General features: G+C 43.6%; 1 protein-coding gene across 2 annotated transcripts in view; it reads left to right on the top strand.

The window, feature by feature from the left end:
- The first annotated feature begins 7,901 nt into the window (after positions 1–7,901).
- Positions 7,902–27,401, top strand: part of TTLL9 (tubulin tyrosine ligase like 9) — a 50,539-nt gene continuing 31,039 nt past the window's right edge. Inside the window, exons 1-7 of one of the 2 annotated variants that reach the window (XM_061437214.1) lie at positions 7,970–8,001; positions 11,345–11,388; positions 18,330–18,443; positions 20,510–20,602; positions 25,359–25,438; positions 26,093–26,204; positions 26,897–27,082. In XM_061437214.1, the coding sequence (XP_061293198.1) occupies positions 18,435–18,443; positions 20,510–20,602; positions 25,359–25,438; positions 26,093–26,204; positions 26,897–27,082 (480 nt within the window). In that variant the 5' untranslated portion in view covers positions 7,970–8,001; positions 11,345–11,388; positions 18,330–18,434. Of the gene's footprint in view, positions 8,002–11,344; positions 11,389–18,329; positions 18,444–20,509; positions 20,603–25,358; positions 25,439–26,092; positions 26,205–26,896; positions 27,083–27,401 lie in introns of both variants that reach the window. The other variant, XM_061437215.1, reaches the window with a different exon arrangement.

The raw sequence follows: 27,401 nt of genomic DNA on the forward strand, positions 1-27,401 counted from the left end.
CACCCTCCTGCCCCGCCCCCATGCAGGCATCCTACCCGCCAGTCATCCTCCTCCCCGTCTCCTGCAGCTGGTCCGTCCTCCCCTCCTGCACTCCATCCATTCACTGGTCCGTCTGTCCATTCATCCAGTCATCCTCCCGTCTCTTCCTCTCATACACTTGGGCCTCTGAGGAGGGTACCATCTGGGTCAGCTTTCCTGGGACCAGGCATAAGTCTACTTAGGAGCTCCCATAAATCAGAGGTACATGTGAGGAGGGAGATGAGTGAGCCTTATGGTCATCTGGGTCCTTTGAAGTAAAGGAGACTGCAACAGGGTGTAGTTAGAGGCAGGAGTCTGGAAAGGTGGGTATGGAGACCAAGGTTCCAGGCCCTATTCATTCACCTATGACCTGTGCAATGACCCTGGGCAAATCCCCTTGGGCTCCCAGCTACTAACTGTATGTCTCAGTGTGTTACTAAAGCTGGAGAATGCGAAATAATTGAGAGCACACACTTCCTAGGGGACTGAAATAGTAACCGCTAAACCAGCTCTGCTCCTCCAGCAGTCACCTGCCCTTCTCTACCTACAGTAGTAGGTGACTGCAGCAGGAAGGTGGGGACCGAGTCCACGGAACCTGTTTGAAATACAGTGACTGGAGGAAAATAAAAGTGTTTCTTTGGTATTTCTTTCTTCCTCAAATTCGCAGTGTACATAGAACTGCCTGTCTCAGCTGTGTGTCCAGGGTTCTCATAAAAACTAAATTATCCAACAGATAGTTAGTACCGTCTATATTGGAGAAGGCAATGGCAACCCACTCCAGTACTCTTGCCTGGAAAATCCCATGGACGGAGGAGCCTGGTAGGCTGCAGTCCATGGGGTCTCGAAGAGTCGGACATGACTGAGTGACTTCACTTTCACTTTTCACTTTCGTGCACTGGAGAAGGAAATGGCAACCCACTCCAGTGTTCTTGTCTGGAGAATCCCAGGGACAGTGGAGCCTGGTGGGCTGCCATCTATGGGGTCGCACAGAGTCGGACACGACTGAAGCGACTTAGCAGCAGCAGCAGCAACCCTCTATATGGTAGTGACACAGAGGTAGATAAGGTGGTGGTGGTTCCTACCTTTTTAGCTAATGGCCTAGACTGGCATTGCCCAGTATGAATACAATGCAAGCCACATGGGTTATCATAAATTCTCTAGTAGCCACATTAAAAATGTAGAAAGAAGCAGGTTGTTATTAATGGTTTTATTTGACCCAGGATAGCAAAAATATAATAATTTCGATGTGTAGTTAATAGTTAAACATTATTAATGACATGTTTTACATTCTTTTAATTGTATTCAGTCTTCAAAACCCAGTGTGTATTTTAAACTTGGAGCACATCTCAGTTCAGATTAGCCACATGTCAAGTGCTTAATGCCATATGTGGTTGGTAGCTGCATATTGGACATCAGGGCTAAGAAGGAAGGCAAACAAAATAAGCAAATAGACAAACCATTTGCAAACAATGGAAATTTGCTGTGGAAGAAACAAAATGGGGGACAGGAAGAACTCTAAACAGGTGACATTTGAGATAAGACCTGACGTGTAAGAAGGACATGGATGTTTAAAGAGTGGTTTCCAGCAGAAGGAACAGCATAAGCAAAGGCTCTTTGGTGGGAAAGCTTGGCCTTTGGGAAGAGTCAGTAGGACTGGAGGGGAGGAGGCCAGAGGGAGGTGGTAAGTATGAGGCTAAGGAGGAGAGAGTGAAAGAACACGTGTGGCCATGATTGGGTGTTTATAGTTTCCTTCTCAGCATGATGGAAAGCCTGACAGTAAAATTTTAACCTGAGAGGCCATGTCATCTGATTTACATGGATCATCCTGGCCCCTAACTGGAGTGTAGATTAGAGAGGCAAAGAAGGGAGGTTTTCAGGAGAGATGTTGAGAGATACAGTACCCTGGGAGAAGTGGGAGCTGAGAATCTGGAAAGTGTTGAGGCAGTCAAAGAGCAATTTGGAAAAGAATTTTCAGACACAGGGCATTTCAGAATGGAGTGAGTTTATTAAGAACAAACAGCAGAGATAAAATGGACACTGCGAGCTCAGGGGGGCGACCTCCTGACAGACCAGGGAAAGTTGACAGTTTTCATGGGTTAATAGCCAATTTTTATAGTCTCAAGACAAAGAAAATTCCTGCTGGATGGTTGGTGTTAGGTGATTGATTGAGGTGCAATAGGGTGTTTACTGGAATGGGCATCTTTGCTTAATTGGGAGTCAGGAAGCTTGTTAGTGACTATCAGGGGGCTTTGGGCAAGGTTACAAAGGAGTTCAGTCAGCTTCGGAGGTGATCTTGATTCTGGACTCTTTCTGTGGCCTTGGGGCAGGACTCAACAGAAAGAAGGGGACAGATGCAGCACATATGAGTATTTTGGAAGCATAGCTGACTTGCATGTAGACTAGATATGGGGAACAGGAAGGAATTCTAGGATGACCCCTAGTTTTCCTGCCTTGAAAATCACTATCTGTGCCTCAGAAGTAAAAGCATGGCTATTTATCCATTCAACAAATATTATTTATTGGGCCCTAGGTTACACATGTGGAGAAGGCAATGGCACCCCACTCCAGAACTCTTGCCTGGAAAACCCCATGGACAGAGGAGCCTGGTAGGCTGCAGTCCACGGGGTCACTAAGAGTCTGACACGACTGAGCGACTTCACTTTCACTTTTCACTTTCATGTATTGGAGAAGGAAATGGCAACCCACTCCAGTGCTTTTGCCTGGAGAATCCCAGGGACAAGGGAGCCTGGTGGGCTGCTGTCTATGGGGTCATACAGAGTCAGACACGACTGAAATGACTTAGCAACAGTAGCAGTAGCAGGTTACACGTGAAATATTGTGCCAAAGATGTATGATTTGAGTTTCCCAGAATGTCCCACCCCACAGATAGCTTAAAGGAATGCCTAAAAGGGGGCCTGAAGTCCAGTTCCTCTTCATGACCCTGGCCTTAACAGCTGTGTGAACCTGGTCAGGTGACCAAATGCCCCAGAGTCTGTTTTCTCATTCATATGGGATCAATTACCCCATAGCCCTCTGTTCCTCTATTTGAGTTTTTCAAAGCACATGTAGGAAAGAACTCTATCACATTAAAAACCCTGGGAAAATGTAGTTATTAGAGTTAACACATTTAATATCTATGTACTATTCAGCCTTTGAAAGTGTTAGTTGTTACAAAGCCTAATTTGCCTTAAATGAGTCACTAAGTGACAGTTTTCTAAAACCAATAATAATGTGAAAATGCTAAAATGCAGTTCTAACCTTGTCTTTCCTTGCTTAGAACCATTCGGTGGTTCACCATGGTAGGCAAATTAATGGACAAAAATGTCCATTCTCTAATTCCTGAAAATTGGGAACGTGTTATGTTATGAGGGAATTAAGGCTGATGATGGAATTGAATTTGCTATCAGCTGACTGTGAGATGGGGAGATTAGCCTGGATTGTTTGGGTGGGTCCAATGGAGCCACCTTGGATTCACATAAGTGAATCCTTGTAAGTGAAAGAGGGAGGCAGGAGTGTAAGAGTCAGAGGGGTGTGATGACAGTAGCAGAGGTCACAGTGGTATGATTTCTGGCTTCAAATATGGAAGGGGGCCATGAGCCAAGGAAGACAAAACAAAGAAACAGACTCTCTCCTAGAGCTTCCAGAAGGAACTCAAGCCTGCCAACACCTTCATTTTAGCTTAGACTCATTTTAGACTTCTGACCTCAAGAACTATATGCTAATACATTTGTATTGTTTTAAGTCACTCAGTTTACGGTAATTACAGCAGCAGTAGGAACCTAATACACTCAATGTCCTTGGGGAAAAGTCCAACCTGCTTAGCATGGCACACAAAGCCTTGTGGGATCAGGCTTCTGCCACTGTGACTTGGAGCAAATTTCTTAACTTGTACAGGCCTCAGATTTACTGTCTATAAAACAAGGAAGGGGGGGTACTCTTTCTGCCCCCTTCTGATGCCTATGTCAGAAGCTTTCTCTATCTCCTTTATACTTTAATAAAACTTTATTACACAAAAGCTCTGAGCAATCAAGCCTCGTCTCTGGCCCCAGATTGAATTCTTCTCCTCCAGGGGCCAAGAATCCCGGTGTCTTCGCGTGATTCAACAACAACCTTTCAATTCTACATACACCATTCTGGAGCTTGCCTTTCATTATTGTTGTTCTGGCTATACCTCATAGCACTGTGGGATCTTAGTTCTCTGGACCAGAGATTGAACCATGTCCTCTGCATTGGAAGCACAGATTCTTAACCACTGGACCATCAGGAAGTCCGTGATTATCTATTTTATTTAGAGTAGTGTGTATCTGTCAATCCTGAACTCCTAATTTATCCCTCTGCCCCTGCTAACCCCTTTGGTAATCATCAGCCTGTTTTCAGTATCTGAGCCTATTTTTGTTCTGTAAGTAAGTTCATTTGTACCATTATTTTAGATTTTGCATACAAGTGACATCAAACATTTGACTTAATATGACATCATATGTCTGACTTAATATAATAATCTCTAGGTCCATAAAAAAAAAATAAAACAAGGAGGGAAAAAGCCCCTCTAGGTGTGTAGCAAGATTAAAAACGAGGACATATTTAAAGTATCTACTAGAGAGACTGCACACAGCACATCACCATTATTATCATCATTATTGTTGTTATTATTATTATCACAGAACAATTGACAGGGTGTTAGGAGGCCTGGGTTCTACAGCCCTCACTAGGGCTCTGTTTCCACATCTGTGAAAAAGGAAACAAACAAAAACATACAGGTTTGGCCGTCTCATCATCCCTCTCTTTGCTCTTTTCTGGTCACTGATCGGCATTCACTTCCTCAAACGTGTTTTCACTCTCTTCTGATTTTGTACATGCTGTTCCCTTTTCCTGGAATGCCCTTCCCATTTTCTTTACCAGATGAACTCCCATTTCCTCTTGAAAGTCTCTACTGACTCCAGTAGAGTTGGTTAGACCCCACCATTGTGCATTCCCAAAGTATCCTAAATGTCATCTCTCATAGTACTGATTTTCTGTTATTGCTATGGCTTATTTTTCACTTAGAAAAAAAACCTGAAAAACAAATTCAGATAAGAATATTTTGACATATTTGCTTCAACTGGGTTATTAAAAAAATTCCAAATAAACTTGACATAGTTGAAATTTCTTCTTCTCTTTCCTCATCTTTAATTCTTTCCCCACAGACAATACTGTCATGAATTGGGTATACATCTTTCATCTGTGTTTTTAAATTTGTAATACCTATATACTTGTAGTATATAGAGTATACTTTTGTATGTGTTTATATTTAACACAAATCATAGCCTTTAAAAATATTTATCCTTCTACAACTTTCTTTTATTGACTCAAAAATAAGTTTGGGGGATATTTTTATATTGATATAGAGCTGAGTCATTAATTTTTATCACTATATAGTATCTTATTATTAAACTATATCACATTTTATTCATCCATCACCATACTAGTGGATATTTAAATCATTTCTAATATTTCCACTAATACAAAGAACAGCTTATATTATATGCAAAGAACATATTTATCCATACAACCCTTGCACAAGTGTAAGAACTTCTTTAGGGAAGGTTGTCACCTTGCACATTAGCTGCAAAATGAAAGGTAGTTCATAGGTCTTGCAGCTGTATTCAAAGAGCGTATGTTCAGTAGTTGAACTGATGGGTTGTGAAGTGTGTGCCTGTTCAATGTATAAAATATTGCCAAGTTGCCTTCCAAAGTGTGAATGTACCAGCAGCATATAAAGATTCCTGTTTCCCAACATGCTCACAAACATTTCGCATTGATAAATGTTTTAATATTTTTCTGGTTGATGTAGTTAAAACCATATCTCATAATTATTTTTATGTATATATCTCAATTACTTATTAGTGATTTCAGTTTCTTCTACTGCAAATCCCCATTTGTGTATTTTATCCACTTTTCTTTTGCAGATTGTGGGAGAGAGTCTTTTTCTTAACAGTTTGCAAGAGTTCTTTGAATACTATCCCTTTGTTATACAGGTTGAAGATTTTTACTCCTAATCTGTAGCTTGTCTTTTGGTCTGGTTTATAATGTCTTGTGTTATATGTCGGAGAAGGCAATACTCCAGTACTCTAGTACTCTTGCCTGGAAAACCCCACGTACGGAGGAGCCTGGTAGGCTGCAGTCCATGGGGTCACTAAGAGACGGACACGACTGAGCGACTTCACTATCACTTTTCACTTTCCTGCATTGGAGAAGGAAATGGCAACCCACTCCAGTGTTCTTGCCTGGAGAGTCCCAGGGACGGGGAAGCCTGGTGGGCTCTCGTCTATGGGGTCGCACAGAGTCAGAACAACTGAAGCGACTTAGCAGCAACAGCAGTGTTATATGGCAGTTTAAATTTTGAGAAAGTCACAGATCAGTTTTTCCCTTATGAGTTGTGGTTTATTGAAAAAATCATACTCCACAGTTGATCTTTGAATAATATGAATTTGAACTGGGCATGTCCACTTGTTTGCAGATATTTTTCAATAAAAGCATAATACAGTACTATACAATCAGATATTGGTTGAATCCAAGGTTGTGGAACTGTCTACAAGAAGGGCCAAGTGTCATGTTATAGGTGGTTTTTCAATTGCTTAGGGGTTGGTGCCCCTAACTTCTGCATCATTCAAGGGTCAGCTGTAGTCTGAAATATTTGCTTGCCATATTTATTCTTTAATCTACTTGAATCAGGCATCAATTTTTTACTCCTATGGAAAGCCAGTTTCTCAGTGCCATTTATTGAGTTCTCCACCATTTCCCTATGGATTTATGATTCTACCTCTATTGTACATCAGTACAGAAAAACCTGTGTCTGTTTCTAGGATCCCTACTGTATTCCATTAATATTTGCCTCTTTGCACCATATGTGACTTGATAAGCAGAGAAATATCTCCCTTCCCCAACACATAAACTTTGTTGTTTGGGTTTGACAATCGCTCTCAAAAATTCTGATTAGATTTGGGAAAATATATGTCTTTATGATATTGAGTCTTCCCATCCATGTACATGGTATATCCCTCCACGTATTCAGGCCTTCTTTAATGTCCTTCAATAATGTTTTGTAAATTTCTCTATGAGAATTTTGTCTTTATTAGTTTTGTTCACTGTTGTATCCTCAGAGTCAAGAATGAGCCAGGACATAACAGTAGATGTTTAATAAAAATTTGTTGTTTGATGAAATGTCTTTCATATATTTTGTTAGATATATTCCTACATATTTTTAGTGCTATAAAATAACAACAACAAAAATTTGAAAATAGTTTCTAATCAGCTATATAGATATAGGTATATAGATCCCCGGGCAGTGGGAAGTAAGGCAGGGAAGGACATGGAGCCAGTACAGGATGCAGTGAGGAATAAATGGCCCGGTTATAGGCAGGGGAGAGACAAGATCAGGCTTGTGTTTTAAAGAGCTCTTTGCCATCAGTGCAAAGAATGAACTGGAATGGATAGGGCAAAGTGGGCAATCCTAGAGGGTCAGGAGGTTCCTGCAGACGTTGAGGTGAGTCCTGGCATTGAGTTGGTGCCTAAGAATTAGAGTGACTGACTGGCCACGTGAGCAACTGACCAGGTGACTGTGAGGGACCGAGTAAGGAAACTTAGAACCATCTCATTGACCAAAAGCTGACAACTTTTCAGATGCAGGTCTATTAGGTCAACCGAAGTGCAGCCGGAGGAGACACGAGGCGTGAGTGCCCTCGGCTGGCAGCCAGTCTCCGGCTAGGTCGCGGAGGCATAGGGCTGGGGGAGAAAATTTTAGGGACTAGAGGGGTCTGGGCCGCCTTGGCACGCAACGGCTTCTGAGCTGGGGTCTGTGAGTTGCGCGGAAAGGAGTTTCCTAACCTCATCCAATCAGAACGGCAGAGCCCTCCCTCCGTCGCCTTGGCAACGGGACGCTAAGGCTCTAGCCAAAGTGGCGGTGTGGATCGCGCCCTGGGGAATCCTATCATGTCACGACCGAAGGTAGGCATGCCCCTCGATCCAGATGGTTCATCGTCCCTAGAGAGGGAGAGAAATCGCAGAGGGGTGCAGAAGTTGAGGAGTCCTCGTGGAGGGATTCCCGTTAGCAAGGAAGAAAATGACGCGTTCAGAGAAAAAACTACAGGTCCCGGCATCCTGCGCAACGCCGGAGTTTCAGCGCGAGTAAGAAACCTGGTTTGCCAGCCAGAAATTTATGAAACTCTAGGATTCTAAACTATAGTCAGCGATTTCTGTGACTCCGTGGAAAGCTCAGAATTACGGATTTCCTGATCTGGAAAAGCTGTTTAGAGATCTATTTACCCCGTCGGCTGCTTGCAACTCTCTCATCTATCCATCCCACAAACGCTCATTACTGTTTTTTCCGAGGCCAGCCCAATACTGGTCAGTGGAGAGGTGAAACGGACAAGCCCCTGCCCTCTAGGAGTGCACAGACCAACGCCCCCATTTCAAAAGTGGTAGAGATTTCTAATCTGGGAAAGATTAGACCCAGAGAAAAGAATGAACTCAAGAATCCAGCGGTCCCACCCCGGCCTGCTTCTTACCCCGTGTTCCATCTCCGAAGAATGGCACTTCCATTTCTTCCCAGGGTTGGGAAGATGCCCTGGAGAAGGAAATGGCTACCTACGGACTGGAGAATTCCATGGACTGTAAGAGTCGGAAACGATTGAGTGACTTTCACTTTCAGAGCAAAAAAATAAGTGATTATCTTGGGCCCACCCAAATAATCCAGGATAATGTCTCTATTTTCAAGTCAGTGATTCCAAACCTTAATTCCACCTGAAACCTTAATTTCCCTTTGCCATGCAATCCCAAGTGGCACAGTGGTAAAGAATCCCACCTGCCAATGCAGGAGACGTTGGTGATATGGGTTCCATCCTTGGGTCAGGAAGATTCCCTGGAGTAGGACATGGCTACCCACTCCGGTATTCTTGCCTGGGAAGCTCTGTAGACAGAGGAGCCTTGGGTGGCTACCATCCCTGGGGTCCCAAAGAATTGGTCATCACTGAACACACAGGCACCTAACATATTTACAAGTTCTGGGGATTAGGACATGGACATATTTTGAGGGAGCTTTATTCTGTTTACCATCAAATAATTGGAAAGTGAAAATTTACAATGCATCATAAAATCAAATGTCTAAAAATAAATGTAATTAAACATGTTCAAGACTTCTATACTTAAAACTAGAAAACAGTGGAAAGAAGTTGAAAACTTAGATTAATAGAGATAGATCATATTCATGAAATAATGCACTCAATCATTTATGATGTCACTTCTTCCCAAAATGATCTGTACGTTCATTATAATCCCAATAAAAATACCAATATACTCTTTTGATAGAAGTTAGCAAGCGGATCCTAAAATTAATATTGAAGTCCAGAGGACCTTAACTTGTAAAGACAATCTTGAAAAAATTGGACTTACTCTACTTGATTTCAAGATTTACTAGAAAACTATGGTAATTAAGGCAGTGTGGTAGGGACATAAGAGTAGACAAATAAGTCAATAGAATAAAATAGAGTCTAGAGATAGACCCACATATACATAGCCAATTGAATTTTGACAGAAGAGGCAAGACAATTCAGTGAGAAATGGGAAATTTTTTTCAAGCAAAGACTCTGGAGCAACTGTGTAAACATACATAAATGTGAGGATATAAAAGATATTATGAAAAAAAGATTAGAACACTTGACTAGGGAAATTAGAGGGGCTTGATTGAAACAGGATAAAATTACCCTTACTTTTGTGGGGGGCTTACTTCTGCAGGTTTTGTAAAACAGTAACCTCCAGCCCTTTCTACTGTCTTTTTGAGGGGTAGCATTGTGTAGTAGGGGCTTCCCTGATAGCTTAGCTGGTAAAGAATTCACCTTCAATGGAGGAGACCCAGTTCGATTCCTGGGTCAGGAAGATGCCCTGGAGAAGGGATAAGCTACCCACTCTAGTATTCTTGGGTTTCTCTGGTGGCTCAGATGGTAAACAATCTGCCTGGAATGCAGGAGACCTGGGTTCGATCCCTGAGTTGGAAAGATCCCCTGGAGGAGGGCATGGCAACTCACTCCAGTATTCTTTCCTGAAGAATCTCCCATGGACAGAGGAGCCTGGTGGGCTACAGGCCATGGGGTCACAAAGAGTCGGACACAACTGAGCAACTTAGCACAGCACAGCACAGCACAGCACAGCACAGCATTGTGTGGTAGGCAGAATTCTAAGATGGCCCCCAAGATTCTTGGGTGTACACACTTGGTATAATGCCCTCCCCTTAAGTGTCCATGGAGCCTGTGGCTTTACCATGTTATATAAGCCTCCATCATAGCCAACTTGGAGTGGAAGAAGGGTTGGAATCAGAGGGATATGCTTTTGTTGGCCTGGAAGAAAGTAAGCATCCATGTCTTGAACTGCCTGAGGGGGCCACTTCAAAAGGAACTGCAAGCAGCCTCTAGGAGCTGAGAGGAGTCCCAACCAATGACTAGCAAATAAACAGGGACCTCAGTTGTACAGCCCCAAATAACAATTCTGCCAACAATCTGGATGATCTTGGAACAGGACCCCAAGCCCTAGAGGAGAAACATAACCACAGCCATCACCTTGATGGTAGCCTTGTAAGAACTGAGCAAAAGATCCAGCTAAGATGTGCCCAGACTGACTCCTGGTCCAAGGAAGCTGTGGGACATAGATCTGCACTGCTTTAAGCTACTATATTTGTGGTAATTTGTTATGAAGCAATAGAAGACTAATACAGATGGCACTTCTGTCCAAGGTGCATAGGTCATCTTGCATAAGACCAATTTCTGATTCTCCTTTCACATCTGCCTTAAGGATCAGTCATACCAGGACTGAGGATCAAACTGTTTTGGACATAGTTGTAGGAGAATAATACCCCAAATACCCTTTGAAGATTTGGAAAGTCCATTTTGAGTCAAAGCAATTAACATTGCTCTGAGTCATTAACCCAGCTCCTCCTGAATCATGGGTCTAATCAAACATTCAATGTTACAGAAGGTCCAGATCCTACTGAGTTCAGCCCTCATACTGGGGATCATGGTTGGACATTTGAAACACTTAAAACTGGGTATTCACTATATGGTCATATCTGGAGTAAGCCTAGAGTGACGTGGACCCTTGGATCCTTGGGGGTTCATTCTAAGGACCAAGTTTCTGGGTACATGCTAACCAGTGAGAACTTTGCCAGGCTAAACCTTCTTGTCATAGCATCTGTGCAGTGCTGTGTCTGATAGTTTGAACATTTTAATATCTGCAGTAAGTTGAGCTGGAAAAACAGAATGGAAATGCATAAAATTATAACAGTTTCATTTTCTCATTGCAGAATCAAAATTACAAGGGCCATGGACTGCCAAAAGGAAAAGAACGGTGAGTGGTCCCACCCAGTCCAATAAACCCAGAACTAATCACTGCCTTCCTTCCTTCCTTCCCTTTGTCCATCTCTCCCTTCCCCCTTCTTTACTTTGATAATGATAAGGATTATGATAATAAACAATTAGCAAGCACTTGCCAGGCCCTGGGCTTGTTGCTTCACTTGCTTATCTCAATGAATCCTGACCACAATTCTTTGAAGTAGATACTACTGTTCTGTCCATTTTACAGGTGGGGAGACTGAAACTCAGAGAAGCTGTTACTTGCTCAAGACTGTAGGATCTGTTAGTGGCAGAGCTTGTTGGACTCCACAGACCATGTTGTATCTGTGTTCCCTTGCCTCGTTCAACAACCATGTGAAGTGGACTTGATAACTCAAATGACAAATCCATTCTAAACTTCTGCACCACTCTGCAACAGTAACCTGGGTGCAGAACTCAGCACCTTTTTGGATTTCTTAAACAGAATCCACATGCACAAAGCAGGAGTAAGCAATGCAGACTTTACTGAAGATTTTTGTGGGGAGTTAAGGAGGTAGTTACATTGCACACACCATGGCAATTCTTTTAGAATTTTCTTATTTCATTTAGATATTTCTATTTTTTCTAAAGTCCTTCCTGACTACACCATTACTGGGCAGGGCATGCATGGTCTCTGACCTTTATCTCATGCAGCGCCCATCTTCTTTGCTTTCTGTCTATATGTACTGACTCCTTTCCACCAATTTTAAACCTTTCACTCTTGCACACAGATTGATTCCACTATATTCCAGATCCTGGCCCGAAACTTACATGTCTGCTCCCACCTTAACATAACAAAGAGCACTTCTGATAACAGAACCCATCCATCTGTTTTATTCAGTTCAGTCACTCAGTCGTGTCTGACTCTTTCTGACCCCATGGGCTGCAGCATGCCAGGCTTCCCTGTCCATCACCAACTCCCATTGGTGATGTATGTTGCCATGGATTTCACGTATGTTACATTGTTTGATATTGTCCCGTAAGGCCCTGAGATCTGTTTTTCTAAATTTTTTCTTTCTCTAACTCAGATTGAATAATTTCTATTGTTCTGTCTTCAAATTTACTATCTTTCAATTGTTTTCTAGCTTTACTGAGATGTAATTGGCATATAGTATTGTGTAAATTGGGAGAAGGCAATGGCCCCCCACTCCAGTACTCTTGCCTGGAAAATCCCATGGACGGAGGAGCCTGGTAGGCTGCAGTCCATGGGGTCATGAAGAGTCAGACACGACTGAGTGTCTTTACTTTCACTTTTCACTTTCATGCATTGGAGAAGGAAATGGCAACCTACTCCAGTGTTCTTGCCTGGAGAATCCCAGGGACGGGGGAGCCTGGTGGGCTGCCGTCTATGGGGTCTCACAGAGTCGGACACGACTGAAGCGACTTAGCAGCAGCAGCAGCAGCATTGTGTAAATTTAAAGTGTATAATGTGATGATTTGATACACATATATATTGTAAAATGTTTACCACAATAAGGTTAATCAACACATCCTTCACCTCACATAATTACCATTTTGTTGTTGTTGTTATGGTGAGAAGGCTTAAGATCTACTGTTAACAACTTTCCAGCATATCATACAGTAGAGTTACCATGCTATACACTAGATCCTCAGAACTCATTTCTCTTATAACTGGAAATTTGTACCCTTTGACTAACATTACTGTCCTTTCTTCGATAATGTCCAATCGCCTGTTAAATTTATCCTATGAATTTTTAATTTCAGATACTGTAATTTTCAGTTTTAGATTTTTCCATCTTGGTTCCTTTTTAGACTCTCAATATCTTTTCTGCAATAACTCATATATTTACTTATTATATCCATCTTTTCAGATAAATTCTTCAACATATTTATAGTATCTGTGTAAAGTCTTAATCTTATAACTCCAATAATTGGGTCATTTATGAGTTTATCTCAATTGGCTGTTTTTCCTCTTGATTATGCATTACATTTTTCTGCTTTATTATTGCATGTCTTATATTTTTTATATTCCCTTCTGCATATTGTGTGTAAAAAACAGTGAAGACCAAAAAAATTACGCACACCCACTTCCACACCCACATATATTTGTGTACATGTATTTGTGTACAAGCATACATCCTTTTATTATACTTTGCTTTGTTGCACTTTACAGATACTATGTTTTTTTTTTTTTTTTACAAATTGAAGGTTTGTGGCAACCCTACATTGACCAAGTCTAATTGTGCCGTTTTCCAGCAGAGTTTTCTGCTCTTGTTTGTGTCACACTTTGGTAATTCTCAACATTTCAAATTTTTTCATTATTATTATATTTATGATGAGAATCTATGATCAGTGATTTTGATGTTACTACTACACCACACTGAAGACTCAAATGACAGCATTTTTTTAAAAAAATTAAGTTATTTAAAAATTTTTTTATTTACATATTTATTCATTTTATTTTTTGTTGTGCTAGGTCTTCATTGCTGCACATGGGCTTTCTCTAGTTGTGGCCAGTGGGGACTACTCTTCGTTGTGGTGCTCGGGCTTCTCTTGCTGCTGAGCACAGGCTCTAGGCACGTGCGCCTCAGTAGTCGTGGATCAAGGGCTTAGCTGCTCCAAGGCGTGTGGGATCTCCTGAGACCAGGGGTCGAAATCGTGTACTCTGCATTGGTAGGCAGATTCTTAACCACTGGACCACCAGGGAAGTCCCAGAAATAAAATGGGACAATAAATATTTTAAATTAAGATATGTCCATTTTTAAAGAGACACAATGCTATTGCACACTTAACTCCAGTACTTTGGCCACCTCATGCGAAGGGTTGACTCATTGGAAAAGACTCTGATGCTGGGAGGGATTGGGGGCAGGAGGAGAAGGGGACCACAGAGGATGAGATGGCTGGATGGCATCACTGACTCCATGGACGTGAGTCTGGGCGAACTCTGGGAGTTGGTGATGGACAGGGAGGCCTGGCATGCTGCCATTCATGGGGTCGCAAAGAGTCGGACACGACTGAGTGACTGAACTGAACTGAACTGAACAGACTACAGTATAAACATAACTTGTTACATGCACTGGGAGCGTGGGTTGGATCAAAGCTGTAATACACTGACTTCGTCTCGAGCCTGCCTCCTGTGCTGCCATTTTGAGCTTGTTAGTGTCTGACCTGGGAGGAGGTTGGACTGCAGGTGTTTGTTTGATGGTTTTTGTTTACTTTGGGATTCAACTCTGGCAGGGCTGCTAGAATGCAAGCACCATGTGCGGAAGTCTGGGTTTTCTCTCAGCTTTACTGTTTTCTACAGTTAGTGCTCCTTTCTTAAGCAAATTTGCCAGAATCCGGCTTTATTTCATCTGGTTTTGGAAAGGACTCTTCCAGATTTGTATCCACCCTACATGTTGTCTGTGCTGTGCTGTGCTTAGTCACTCAGGCTGACTCTACGTGACCCCCATGGACTGTAGCCTGCCAGTCTCCTCTGTCCATGGGGATTCTCTAGGTAAGAATACTGGAGTGGGTTGTCATGCCCTCCTCCAGGGGATCTTCCTGACCCAGGGATGGAACCCAGGTCTCCTGCATTGCATGTGGATTCTTTACTGTCTGAGCCACCAGGGAAACCCAAGAATACTGGAGTGGGTAGCCTATCTCTTCTCCAGGGGATTTTCTCAACCCAGGAATCGAACTAGGGTCTCCTGCATTGCAGGTGGATTCTTTACCAGCTGAGCTACCACGGAAGCCCACATGTTGTCAAAGCTCAGCCAATTTCTCCTGGCACCGCAAAGTCTATTTTCCACTGCTGGCATCGCTCCCTCACTTGTCCAACCCAGACCCCGAACTGGAATCTGCTGCATCTTCTCTGCTCCTCCATGAAGGCCTTTTTCTCTCTGGAATGAGTTTGTCAAGTTTTCTTTTGTTTATTGCTCTCCATCATGAACAGGGACATCTATTCTATGCATTGTTTTCTCATTGTTACTATAGTATTGAAACTCTTTCACATCCTTTTATATCATAACTAAAAGCAGAAGTCCTTTTATCATAATTTGCATTTCTTGGTTATTGATAAGGTTGAGTATGTTTTAACATGCTTGTTGGTCATTTAAGTTTCCTGTGCTATTAATTTGGGCTTCCCTGGTGGCTCAGCAGTAGAGAATCCATCTGCAATGCAGGAGATGCAGGTGCTATCCCTGGGTCAGGAAACTCCTTTGGAGAAGGAAATGGCAACCCACTTCTGTATTTTTGCCTGGGAAATCCCATGGACAGAGGAACCTAGGGGGACTATAGTTAAGTTTTATATAAACTATGAAGTCTAAGGGATTTCTCTGGTGATCCAGTGGTTAAGAATTTGCCTGCCAATGCAGAGGACACAGGTTCGATCCCTGGTCTAGAAAGATCCTGTATGCCAAGGAGCAACTAAGTCAAAGCTCTACAACAAGAGAAGCCTCTGCAAGGAGAAACCTGTGCTCCACAATATAGAGTAGCCTGCACACAGCAACGAAGACCTAGCACAGCCAAAAATAAATAAATAAATTAATTAATTAAATAAAATTAATTTTTAAAACTAGTTCACCCAATAAAGTATGAGGCTTAAGTCTAGGTTCATATTTTGCTTATGCATATTAAATCGCTCCAGTACCATTTATTGAAAAGGCTATTCTTCCTCCATTGAATTAATTTTGTTCATTTGTCAAAATTTATTTGGGCATATTTGTGTGGGTCTATTTCCTTGTTCTTTTTTCTCTTCTCTAGGTCTCTGTATCTCTTTTTCTACGAATACCACAGTCTTGATTATTATAGCTACATAATGTTTTGAAATTTATTAGACTGATTTACCCCACAGATTGATTATATTCTTTGCAGCCGAAGATGGAGAAGCTCTATACAGTCAGCAAAAACAAGACCAGGAGCTGACTGTGGCTCAGATCATGAACTCCTTATTGCAAAATTCAGACTTAAATTGAAGAAAGTAGGAAAACCACTAGGTCATTCAGGTATGACCTAAATCAAATCCCTTATGATTATACAGTGGAAGTGACAAATATATTCAAGGGATTAGATTTGATAGAGTGCCTGAAGAACTATGGACGGAGGTTTGTGACATTGTTCAGGAGGCAGTGATCAAGACCAAGAAAAAGAATTGCAAAAAGGCAAAATGGTTGCCTTTCATTACTACAAACAAATCTAGTGGAGGTGATGGAATTCCAGCTGAGTTATTTCAAATCCTAAAAATATGATGTTGTTAAAGTGCTGCACTCAATATGCCACAAATTTGGAAATCTCAGCAGTGGCCACAGGATTGGAAAAGGTCAGTTTTCATTCCCATCCCAAAGAAAGGCAATGCCAAAGAATATTCCAATTACCGCACAATTGTACTCATCTCACACGCTAGCAAAACAATGCTCAAAATTCTCCAAGTGGGGCTTCAACAGTACGTGCACCGAGAACTTCCAGATGTTCAAGCTGGATTTAGAAAAGGCAGAGGAACCAACGATCAAATTGCCAACATCCGTTGGATCATCAAAAAAGCAAGAGAGTTCCAGAAAACCATCTACTTCTGCTTTATTGACTATGCCAGAGTCTTTGACTGTGTGGATCACAACAAACCATGAAAAATTCTTAAAGTGATGGGAGTACCAGACCATATTACCTGCCTCCTGAGAAATCTGTATGCAGGTCAAGAAGCAACAGTTAGAACCAGACATGGAACAACAGACAGTTCCAAATCGGGAAAGGAGTTCATCAAGGCTGTATATTATCACTCTCCTTATTTAACTTCTATGCAGAATACATCATGTGAAATGCTGGGCTGGATGAAGCACAAGCTGGAATCAAGATTGCCAGGAGAAATATCAATAACCTCAGATACACAGATGACACCACCCTTATGGGGGAAAGTGAATTAGAGCTAAAAAGCCTCTTGATGAAAGTGAAAGAGGAGAGTGAAAAAGCTGGCTTAAAACTCAACATTCAAAAACTAAGATCATGGCATCCGGTCCCATCACTTCATGGCAAATAGATGGGGAAACAATGGAAAAAGTGACAAGCTTTATTTTCTTGGGTTCCAAAATCACTGTAAATGATGACTGCAGCCATGAAATTAAAAGACGCTTGCTCCTTAGAAGAAAAGCTATGACCAACCTAGACAGCATATTGAAAAGCAGAGACATTACTTTGCTGACAAAGGTCTGTCTAGTCAAGGCTATGGTTTTTCCAGTAGTCATGTATGGATGTGAGAGTTGGACTATAAAGAAAGCTGAGTGCCAAAGAAATGATGCTTTTGAACTGTGATGTTGGTGAAGACTCTTGAGAGTCCCGTGGACTACAAGGAGATCAAACCAGTTCATCCTAAAGGAAATCAGTCCTGAATATTCATTGGAAGGACTGATGCTGGAGCTGAAGTTCCAATACTTTGGCCACCTGATGAGAAGAACTGACTCACTGGAAAAGACCCTGATTCTGGAAAGATTGAAGGCATGAGGAGAAGGGGACAACAGAGAATGAGATGGTTGGAAGGCATCACCAACTCGATGGACATGAGTTTGAGCAGGTTCCAGGACTTGGTGACGGACAGGGAAGCCTGGCGTGCTGCAGTCCATGGAGTCTCAAAGAGTTGGACACGACTGAGCAACTGAACTGAACTGAAATGACCCCACTTTATTCTTCTTTTCAAATTTGTTTTAGATATTCTAGTTCTAATATCTTTGTGTGTTTGTGTGTGCTCAGTTGCTTAGTCATGTCTGACTCTCTGCAACCCCATGGACTGTAGCCTGCCAGGCCGCTCTGTCCATGGAATTTTTCAGACAGGAACACTGGAGTGGGTTGCCATTTCTTTCTCCAAGGGTCTTCCTGACCTAGGGATTGAACCTGCATCTCTTGTGTCTCCTGCATTGGCAGGCGAATTCCTTACCATTGAACCACCAGGGAAGCCCTTCTAATATCTTTGCCTTTCCACATATATTTTAGAATTATCCTGCAAAAAAATCTCACTAGGATTCTGCTCCCAGGAATCATATTAAATCTGCACACCAATTTGGGAAGAATTGACACGTCTACTGAGTCTTCCAATCCATGTACATGGTACGGTTCTCCATTTATTTAGATCTTTGAATTTTTGCTTTTGTAGTTTTCAGTACATAAGTTCTGCACATGTTTTGTTAGATTTGCACCTAAATATGCCTTTTTAAAAAGAACTTGTAAATTGTATTTTTAATTTCAGTGTTCATATGCTCATTGATAATATATAGAAATATAACTAATTTTTGAATATTCATTTTATATCCTGTGAGCTCACTGATCTCACCTATTAGTTCATGAATTGTTTCTTAGATTCCTTGGGAAGTTTTACATAGTCATCTGCAAAAAGGGACAATTTTCTTTCTTCCTTCCTGATCTACATCACTTTTCTTGCCTTCTTGAATTGTCTAGAACTTCTGGCGCTATGTTGAATAAGAGTAGTGAAAGTGCACATCTTTGATTTTTTTCCTGGGTTCCTCATATGTTCTTCAAATGTGTCCTTAGTCACTCACTGAAACATTTTTATGATGCTTGCTTTAGAAAATTTGTCACATAATTCTAACACATCTGCCATTTTGGCATGGGTATTAGCCACATTGAGATTTTCCTGATTCTTGGTGTGACAAGTGATTTCCAATTGAATCTTGAACATTTGGGATATTAAGCTGTAGAACTCTGGATCTTGTTTAAACCTATTTTAGGTGACATTTTCTCACCCTGCTCTGGCCAGGGAAGGGGGTATGGTACCATCTCATTATTGTCATAATAGGGTAGTCTGGTTTCCCCACTTGGCTTCCACTGACACTTGAGGGTAGAGGGGCTCCTTCTTACTGCTGGGTAGAGTGGGAGTTCTGGCTCCACTAGGCCTCTGCTGATCTCACCCTGGCTGGAAGTGCCTTGTTCCTGCTCCCCACCTGACCTACTCAAACACCACTGGAGGTGCAGCCTCATCACCACTGGGTGGTAGTGAAAGTCCTGCTTCTTTACCAGGCCTCTGTTGACAGTCAACCCAAGGGAGAGGGGTGCCTCCTTACTGCCAGGTGGGGATGGAAGTCCAGGTACATGGTCTCCGCTGTCACAGCAGGTGTGGGCGTCTTCCTACCACCTGCTAGTGATGAAAGTCCCGGCTCCATCTTTGACCTTCTCTGACACCAACCTACCCAGGTTGTTGGGGGGGATGTTGGATGCCTTGTTACAACCTGGCGGGAAGTCTAGATTCCCCGTTCAGCCTTTGCTAAGCCACAGAGTTGGCCAGAGTACAGAAGTTATTGTCTAAATCTTCCTTTCCTGGTTGGAGAGAGGGGCTTTTATTGGAGCTTTTTTGTCTGTGCCCATTGGTGTTTCAGACTTGCCAGCTTCTTCCTCTCCACATCTGGGACCTATGAGGCAAAAAGATAACCCAGGGAATTTACCACATGCAATTCTTTGGGTCCTGAGATCCTTAGCCAGTCAGTCTGCCTTCTTCCGTCCACCTTTCAGTGTCTTCTTATGTTTGTTTTATATCTAATGTCCTGGGGTCGTAGTTTTCCTGGTAGGAGGAAGAGGGAAAAGTATACCCATTCCATCTTCTCAGATGAGTAACAGAAAGGGAGATTTGCAAATACTTATCACTTAATATGCTTCCCAGGTGGCACAGTGGCAAAGAATCTGCCTGCCAATGCAAAAGACATAGGAGGCATGGTTCAGTCCCTGCGTTGGGAAGATCCTTTGGAGAAGGAAACAGCCACCCACTCCAGTATTCTTGCCTGGAGAATTCCATGGACAGAGGAGCCTGACGGGCTACAATCAATGGGTCTCGAAGAGTCAGACGTGACTGAGCAACTAAGCACACATATAGCAAACACCATTCGATATAAGAGTTGGCAGTGGCACATGTAAAGCCACCAAACCACAGAAAGCACTGAAGCAAGAGACTGCTATGATTTTTCAATGATTCAAAGATTCTGTAATTCTTAAATTCATTTTTTTAAGTGTTTCATGCTATGATGCTAAATTCTGAAATTTGGTAATTCTGTTTTGGCATTTCCAGGTATGGAATTAACATTTCTTCCTTTTCCTTTTTTCCTATCCCTGGCCCATCTTAGGGAAATAGTTGATTCTGAGCAAATGTTCCTTGCCTTTTCTTGCAGAGAGCAGAGAGCCTCAATCCGGTTCAAGACCACTCTTATGAATACTCTCATGGACGTCCTTCGCCACAGGCCAGGATGGGTGGAAGTAAAGGAGTAAGATCTCCCCCTCCACCAGCCTCATCTCTCCTTCCCTTTGTCTCTCAGGACCTTGTCTCCCTTTGTTTTTCTCCCAGTTCCCCTGGGTGGCCTCTGGGATTTGTTCCAATTTGGCTATGACAGGGGCCAATATTCATTTAGCATCCACAGTGTGTCAAGGGCATTACTGATGCCATCTCTGTCTTATTTAAGCCTCATAACTATCCATAAAGAAGTGATTATGTTCAGAGATATTACGCTAGTCGATTAAGGTCACACAGAAAGTGTCAGTGTGGGGTTCAAACCCAGTGCAATTAGACTATTCCACAGCCAGTGTCCTATTGATCTCTATGCATCCATCACAGACCCACAGGGTGAATTCTCCCATGATAGCAGGTCCTGGCCTCTTACTAATTCTGTGACCCCTAAACCTACATTTCTTCTTCTACATGGAGCCCTCTGGATACTGAGATGAATAAGCATACAACCCCTGGCACCTAGTAGGTGCTAATGTTAGTGAGGGTTAAGGTGTGGACGCATATAGCAGAGACACAAAGTAAAAGAGGCTTTGACTGACTAGAATTTATTTACCCCTCACCCTGAAGTCCAGATGTAGGAGGTTCAGAGACGGTATGGAAATGTGGGACCCATCTGCTTCCGTCTTTCCACTCTGCTATTCTTTGAATGAGGCCTTCAGCCTCATGATCTGAGGTGAGAGGCTCCTGCACATTCCAAGCAGCAGGAGGTAAGAAGGAGACAAGAAAAGGCATGTCCTACTCTTGAAGGATGCAACTCAGAAGCCTCTCACATTTTACTGGCCAGAACTTAGTCATGTGGCCACAACTAGCTGCAAGGGAATCTGGAAGATGCAAGCTTACATTTTCCCAGGTAAATGTTGAGAATCCTATGACTGTAGGAAAAGGAGAGAATACCTATGAGGGCTGAGGGCAACCAGCTGCCTTGCCAGGGTCCTCAATAAATATTTGTTGTATAACAGTAGCTAAGCCTGCTGGACACTCTTCAGCACTTAACATGCACGACCTCTTTAATAACCCCAGAAAATCTTCCAGTAGGTGCTATTATTATCCCTGTTTTCTTGAGGAGAAAAATTGGACAAAAAGAGTTGAAAAAAAAAACCAAACCATGAGGTCATTCATCTTGTAAGGTTTGCATCTAGTCTAACTGTCTGTAGAATCCCAGGCTCATCCTCCCTGTTCTAGCAGCCTCTCGGTAAATGAAGAAACAAATGAGTGAATAGGTGAATCTATGGTTCCTAATTCCTCGTGCTGGAGTCTAGTAGGGGAGACAGACTTTGACTAAATCACCCCACAAAAAATTTAGAAATTGGCTGTTGGTGGCAAGCTGTGGTGTGGGTAATCCAAGATGGCAGAGTCCTCTCTTTGGTGCTTTGGGTGAATATTACAGTGGTGATGATGGTGTCGTGATAGTGATAGTGGTGATGATAGTGATAGTGGTGATGATGGTGTCATGATAGTGATGGTGATGGTGGTGGTGATGGTGATGATGGTGATGATGGTGCTGATGGTGCTGATGGTGTCATGATAGTGATGGTGGTGATGATGGTGTCATGATAGTGATGGTGATGGTGGTGGTGATGGTGATGATAATGATGGTCGTGATGATGGTGATGATGGTGATGATAGTGATTGGTGGTGATGATGGTGATGATAGTGATGGTGGTGATGATGGTGATGACGGTGATGGTGGTGATGGTGGTGGTGATGGTGATGATGGTGATGATAGTGATAGTGGTGATGAGGATGATAATAGTGATGGTGGTGATGATGCTGGTGATGATAACGATGGTGGTGATGATGGTGATGGTGGTGATGGTGGTGGTGATGGTGGTGATGGTGATGGTGGTGATGGTGGTGATGATGGTGATGACGGTGATGATAGTGATAGTGGTGATGAGGATGATAATAGTGACGGTGGTGATGATGGTGGTGATGATAATGATGGTGGTGATGATGGTGATGGTGATGGTGGTGATGGTGATGATAGTGATAGTGGTGATGAGGATGATAATAGTGATGGTGGTGATGATGGTGGTGATGGTGATGATGGTGATGGTGGTGATGATGGTGATGATGGTGATGGTGGTGATGATGGTGATGGTGGTGATGATGGTGGTGATGGTGATGATGGTGATGGTGGTGATGATGGTGATGGTGGTGATGATGGTGGTGATGGTGATGATGGTGTCATGATAGTGATGGTGGTGATGATGGTGGTGATGGTGGTGATGGTGCTGATGGTGCTGATGGTGCTGATGGTGTCATGATAGTGATGGTGGTGATGGTGATGATGGTGATGATGGTGTCATGATAGTGATAGTGGTGATGGTGGTGATGATGGTGATGATGGTGATGATAGTGATTGGTGGTGATGATGGTGATGATAGTGATGGTGGTGATGATGGTGATGACGGTGATGGTGGTGACGGTGGTGGTGATGGTGATGATGGTGATGATAGTGATAGTGGTGATGAGGATGATAATAGTGATGGTGGTGATGATGGTGATGGTGGTGATGATGGTGATGGTGGTGATGATGGTGGTGATGGTGATGATGGTGATGGTGGTGATGGTGGTGATGATGCTGGTGATGGTGATGATGGTGCTGATGGTGTCATGACAGTGATGGTGGTGATGATGGTGGTGATGGTGATGATGGTGATGATGGTGTCATGATAGTGATAGTGGTGATGGTGGTGATGATAGTGATGGTGGTGATGATGGTGATGGTGGTGACGATGGTGGTGATGGTGATGATGGTGATGATAGTGATAGTGGTGATGAGGATGATAATTGTGATGGTGGTGATGATGGTGGTGATGATAATGATGGTGGTGATGGTGGTGATGATGGTGGTGATGGTGATGATGGTGATGGTGGTGATGATGGTGGTGATGGTGATGATGGTGATGGTGGTGATGATGGTGGTGATGGTGATGATAGTGATGGTGATGATGGTGATGATAGTGATGGTTATGATGGTGATAATAGTGATGGTGGTGATGATGGTGCTGATGATGGCAGCTACAGGGATTTTCCAGCTGTGGATTTTCCTTCTTGGTTCTCTCATGTAGCACACTTACCTTGGAATGAACTTTCCTTCCCTGGATTCTGAAGGACTGGGTGCAGTGGAGAATGAGGCAAGGGAAGTGTATAAGAAAAGGCACTGTCCTGACCTTCCACGTGACCTCAGGCTGCCCCCGTCCCTCCTCAGCCTTGTTCCATGGTCAAGTGGGAAAAGGTCTGAGGGTTTGTCTGGTGCTGATGCTATCTATACGAGCCCATGAAACGGGCTGTTTCCTGGCTGATCCCAAATAGCCTCAAGAGTCCTCAAATCAAGGGCCAGAGGCCAGGGTGTTTACACCAGACACGGCTCAGTGAATGTGAGGCCTTGTCCTTAGGACCTAAGCTGGAGTCTGGTATTTCTGGACAGAATGAGGCCCCAGTTCAGACCACAAGGCTGTTAGGTCAGAGTTTGGAACAAACGTGGCCAGAGCTGTCCCTTCCCTTGCTTCCCACAAAGAAAGTGGCCATGATGCCTGGAATAGCAGCAACCATCTTGTGACCCTGAGAGGATGAGCATGAAGACATGTTGAGGATGGTAGAATGGGAAGGTAGGAGGAACCTCAATCCCTCTTGGCCTTGTTGAGCAGTTTAATGACTTCCCGGGGAGTTGAAGAACAACTTGATTATGATAAACATGAAGATGGTATACAAATGAACAAACTTTTAGGATTAGAAAAGAATCTAAAATCCACACCAAGGTATACAAGGCCCTGCTTGTTAGGCCCTATTCCACTTACAGTGTCATCCCTGACCTTTGTCCCTCCACTCTGGCTTTTCTTCATATCCTTGAATGAGCCCTTTCAACATCAGGACCTCAGTTCCTGCTCTTCTATATCCTGGAACCCTCTCCCCACTGCCCTTAATCTGGCTGTCCCTCCTTACTCTTCAGATATAAGTTGACATATCAGCTCCACAGGGTGGCCTCCACCTAACATACGTTCCTCAACTGCCCTGCCTCATGGCCTCCAACTGGATTACTCATGGCATGTTTCATAATTCCTCATTAGAGAGTTGCATATTTGTCTCCTTATTTATTTATCTTCCCTACCACCTGGCCAGGTGTTTTTGTTCCCCCTATATCCTCGCACCCAACATTGTCTCTGACACCAAGACAACCTCAACACTTGTCTGTTACCTGAATGAATGAATAATGCATTATTTATTCATTCATCCATTATTCATTCACCCAAAACAAACGATTGGTAAGAAAAAAAGGGAAGCACGTTGTCAAAGGAAATAGACAAGAGTGGTTCTATCCACAGAGTTTGGACTCTGGAGCATGATGGCCTGAGTTCCAATCCTGCTCTGCCACTTAATAGATTAGTTTCTTAACCTCTCTGTGCCTCAGTTTCTTCATCTTTAAAATGGACATAATAACAGAACCTAATATGTATATATACATTTACTGTGTATATTTGTGTATTCATACATGGCATGTGCCAACAATGCCATGTGCCATGTATGAATACACACATATATCCATAGTAAAACTATAAAGACACTCATAGATATGATTCCAAGTTCGGGCTAATGGCTTCTTTTGAGACAAGAGAATAAGAGGTACAATCAAGCAGGGATATACATGGGGCTCTGGTTATATCTAATTTTTTTACTAAAAAACTTGAAAATAACCATGGTGTTTTATTTCTTGTCACTTATGCCTTTTTCAGGCATCTCCTCTGTGTACCCTGCTCTGCTATGTGAATTCGGTAGCTCCGTCTAGATTCCTGTCCCCCTCTCTGGCATGGTGGTGAGAAATGGGTCAGAATTTGGAGGCAGGCAGGCTTGGGTGTGAGTCCCGAGGCTGCCGTGTCCTTAGTGAGCAAGGCTGTCCCCATCTTAGGGCTCCAGGCATGATCACAGCACTTTGTGGACTGCTTTGAGGAGTCAGTGAAAGGACAGCTTTTTGAACTGGGAAGGGCTTACACATGTGATCTAATTCCACTGCTTGGTAATGTGGATTCAGAGGTGGCTATGTGGATGCTTCTAGGACCCCAGCAGTTAGCACGAGCAGGTGAGGTTGGCAGGTTGTCGTGGACCATGTAGCATAGTGGGGACTGTGATCTGGAGAGGGTGTGCCCTGTCTATGGTGATGAGTGCTGGGGGACAGAGGCATCTGGGATCAGTATGGCCAGATCTGAGATCTGCTGATTGTTCAAAGGAAGCCGGCAGCCTGGATTTTTGTAGGAACATTTCTGTAGTTTTCACTCTCACAGGCCTGTAGTTTTCTCAGGCCTCACCAAGTACATGGTGGGCAGTGGCGGCCCAAAACCTCCTTGAGACTCCCGAAGGGCACACAGCTGCTCACTCCTCAGCTGCACCTCCCCGGGCCCCAGATCCCACCCCAGACCCCCTGCAGTGCTGAGGTCCTCAGTCCTAACTTCTGTCCCACCCCCACCTCCAGCGAAGGGGAGTGGGATTTTTACTGGTGTGATGTCAGCTGGCTTCGGGAGAACTTTGACCATACCTACATGGGCGAGCACGTGCGGATCAGTCACTTCCGGAACCACTACGAGGTGAGCCGGGTGGGCTTGGAGACTGGGCATGGCAGTGAGCAGCGGCTGGCTAGGAACACAGGGACGAGAATGGAGAAGTATAAGGGAATTTGGAGCTGCATGCCAGGTGTGGGGTATGTGCACTAGATCCATGATGAGCTAGTGTGAGGCAGCAGGGATCTCAGACCTGAGGAACAGACTGCCCTGGGGAGGGGCTTGAGGTCATGGGCTAGCTGGCCTCTGGTGCAAAGGAGGAGCAAGCAGGATGCTTGAGGGATTGTGTGATTTCAGGATGAGGCAAGTTGATCTGTTTGGAGTCTAGAGATGGGAAGGAAGAAATGGGAGGAACCAGACCATAAAGATGGGACGGGCAGGAGCTGGGGAACAAAGGTGGGAGATTTGAAAAGGTTAGTTTAGCTTAGCAGTTAGAACAAGAACTTTGGAGTCAGACAGGCCCAGATCAAACCCCGCCTGTGCTGCCTGTTATCTGGATAGCTCTGGGCAACTGACAACCTTTCTGAGCCTCAGTTTCTCTGGCTGCCTAGTTAGGATCATTATAGACTGGCAGACTCTCAAAGTTGCTCTTACTGTTATTCTTACCTTGCAAAGAATGGGTCTGCTGAGGGCCGCAGCTGGTGGGATGCTGGGGTTGGGAGGTGGACAGGGCAGTGAGCACAAGCACCAGTGACCTGCTTGCCAATCTTGCCGCCCAGCTCACCCGCAAGAACTACATGGTGAAGAACCTGAAGCGGTTCCGGAAACAACTGGAGCGTGAGGCAGGAAAGCTGGAGGCAGCCAAGTGCGACTTCTTCCCCAAAACCTTTGAGATGCCCTGCGAGTATCACCTGTTTGTGGAGGAGTTTCGCAAAAACCCAGGCATCACCTGGATCATGAAGCCTGTGAGTGCCAGTGCTGAGGCCTGGGGGTCGGGGCATCCTAGGCACTGGAGCAGGACTCCTTCACTGGCACATGTCTGGACAGGACTCTGCCTGGGAATTCAGCCTTAGATGCACCATCTGATTTTCCCTAAAGGGCTGACAACATCTCCTCTCTGCAGTGTGTGGACTCAGCACCTGTGACTGCTGGTACACAGTATATGCTCAGTAAATGTATAGTAGATGCTCAACAGATGTTCACTAGATAAACAAGTGAGCCTTAGGACCCCAAGGCAGGGAACCCAGAGAAATCGCTTACTGATTTGAATGAAAACAATGGCCA

This window comes from Bos javanicus, chromosome 13 (genome assembly GCF_032452875.1).
Source record: "Bos javanicus breed banteng chromosome 13, ARS-OSU_banteng_1.0, whole genome shotgun sequence".
NCBI classification, from domain to species: Eukaryota; Metazoa; Chordata; class Mammalia; order Artiodactyla; family Bovidae; genus Bos; species Bos javanicus.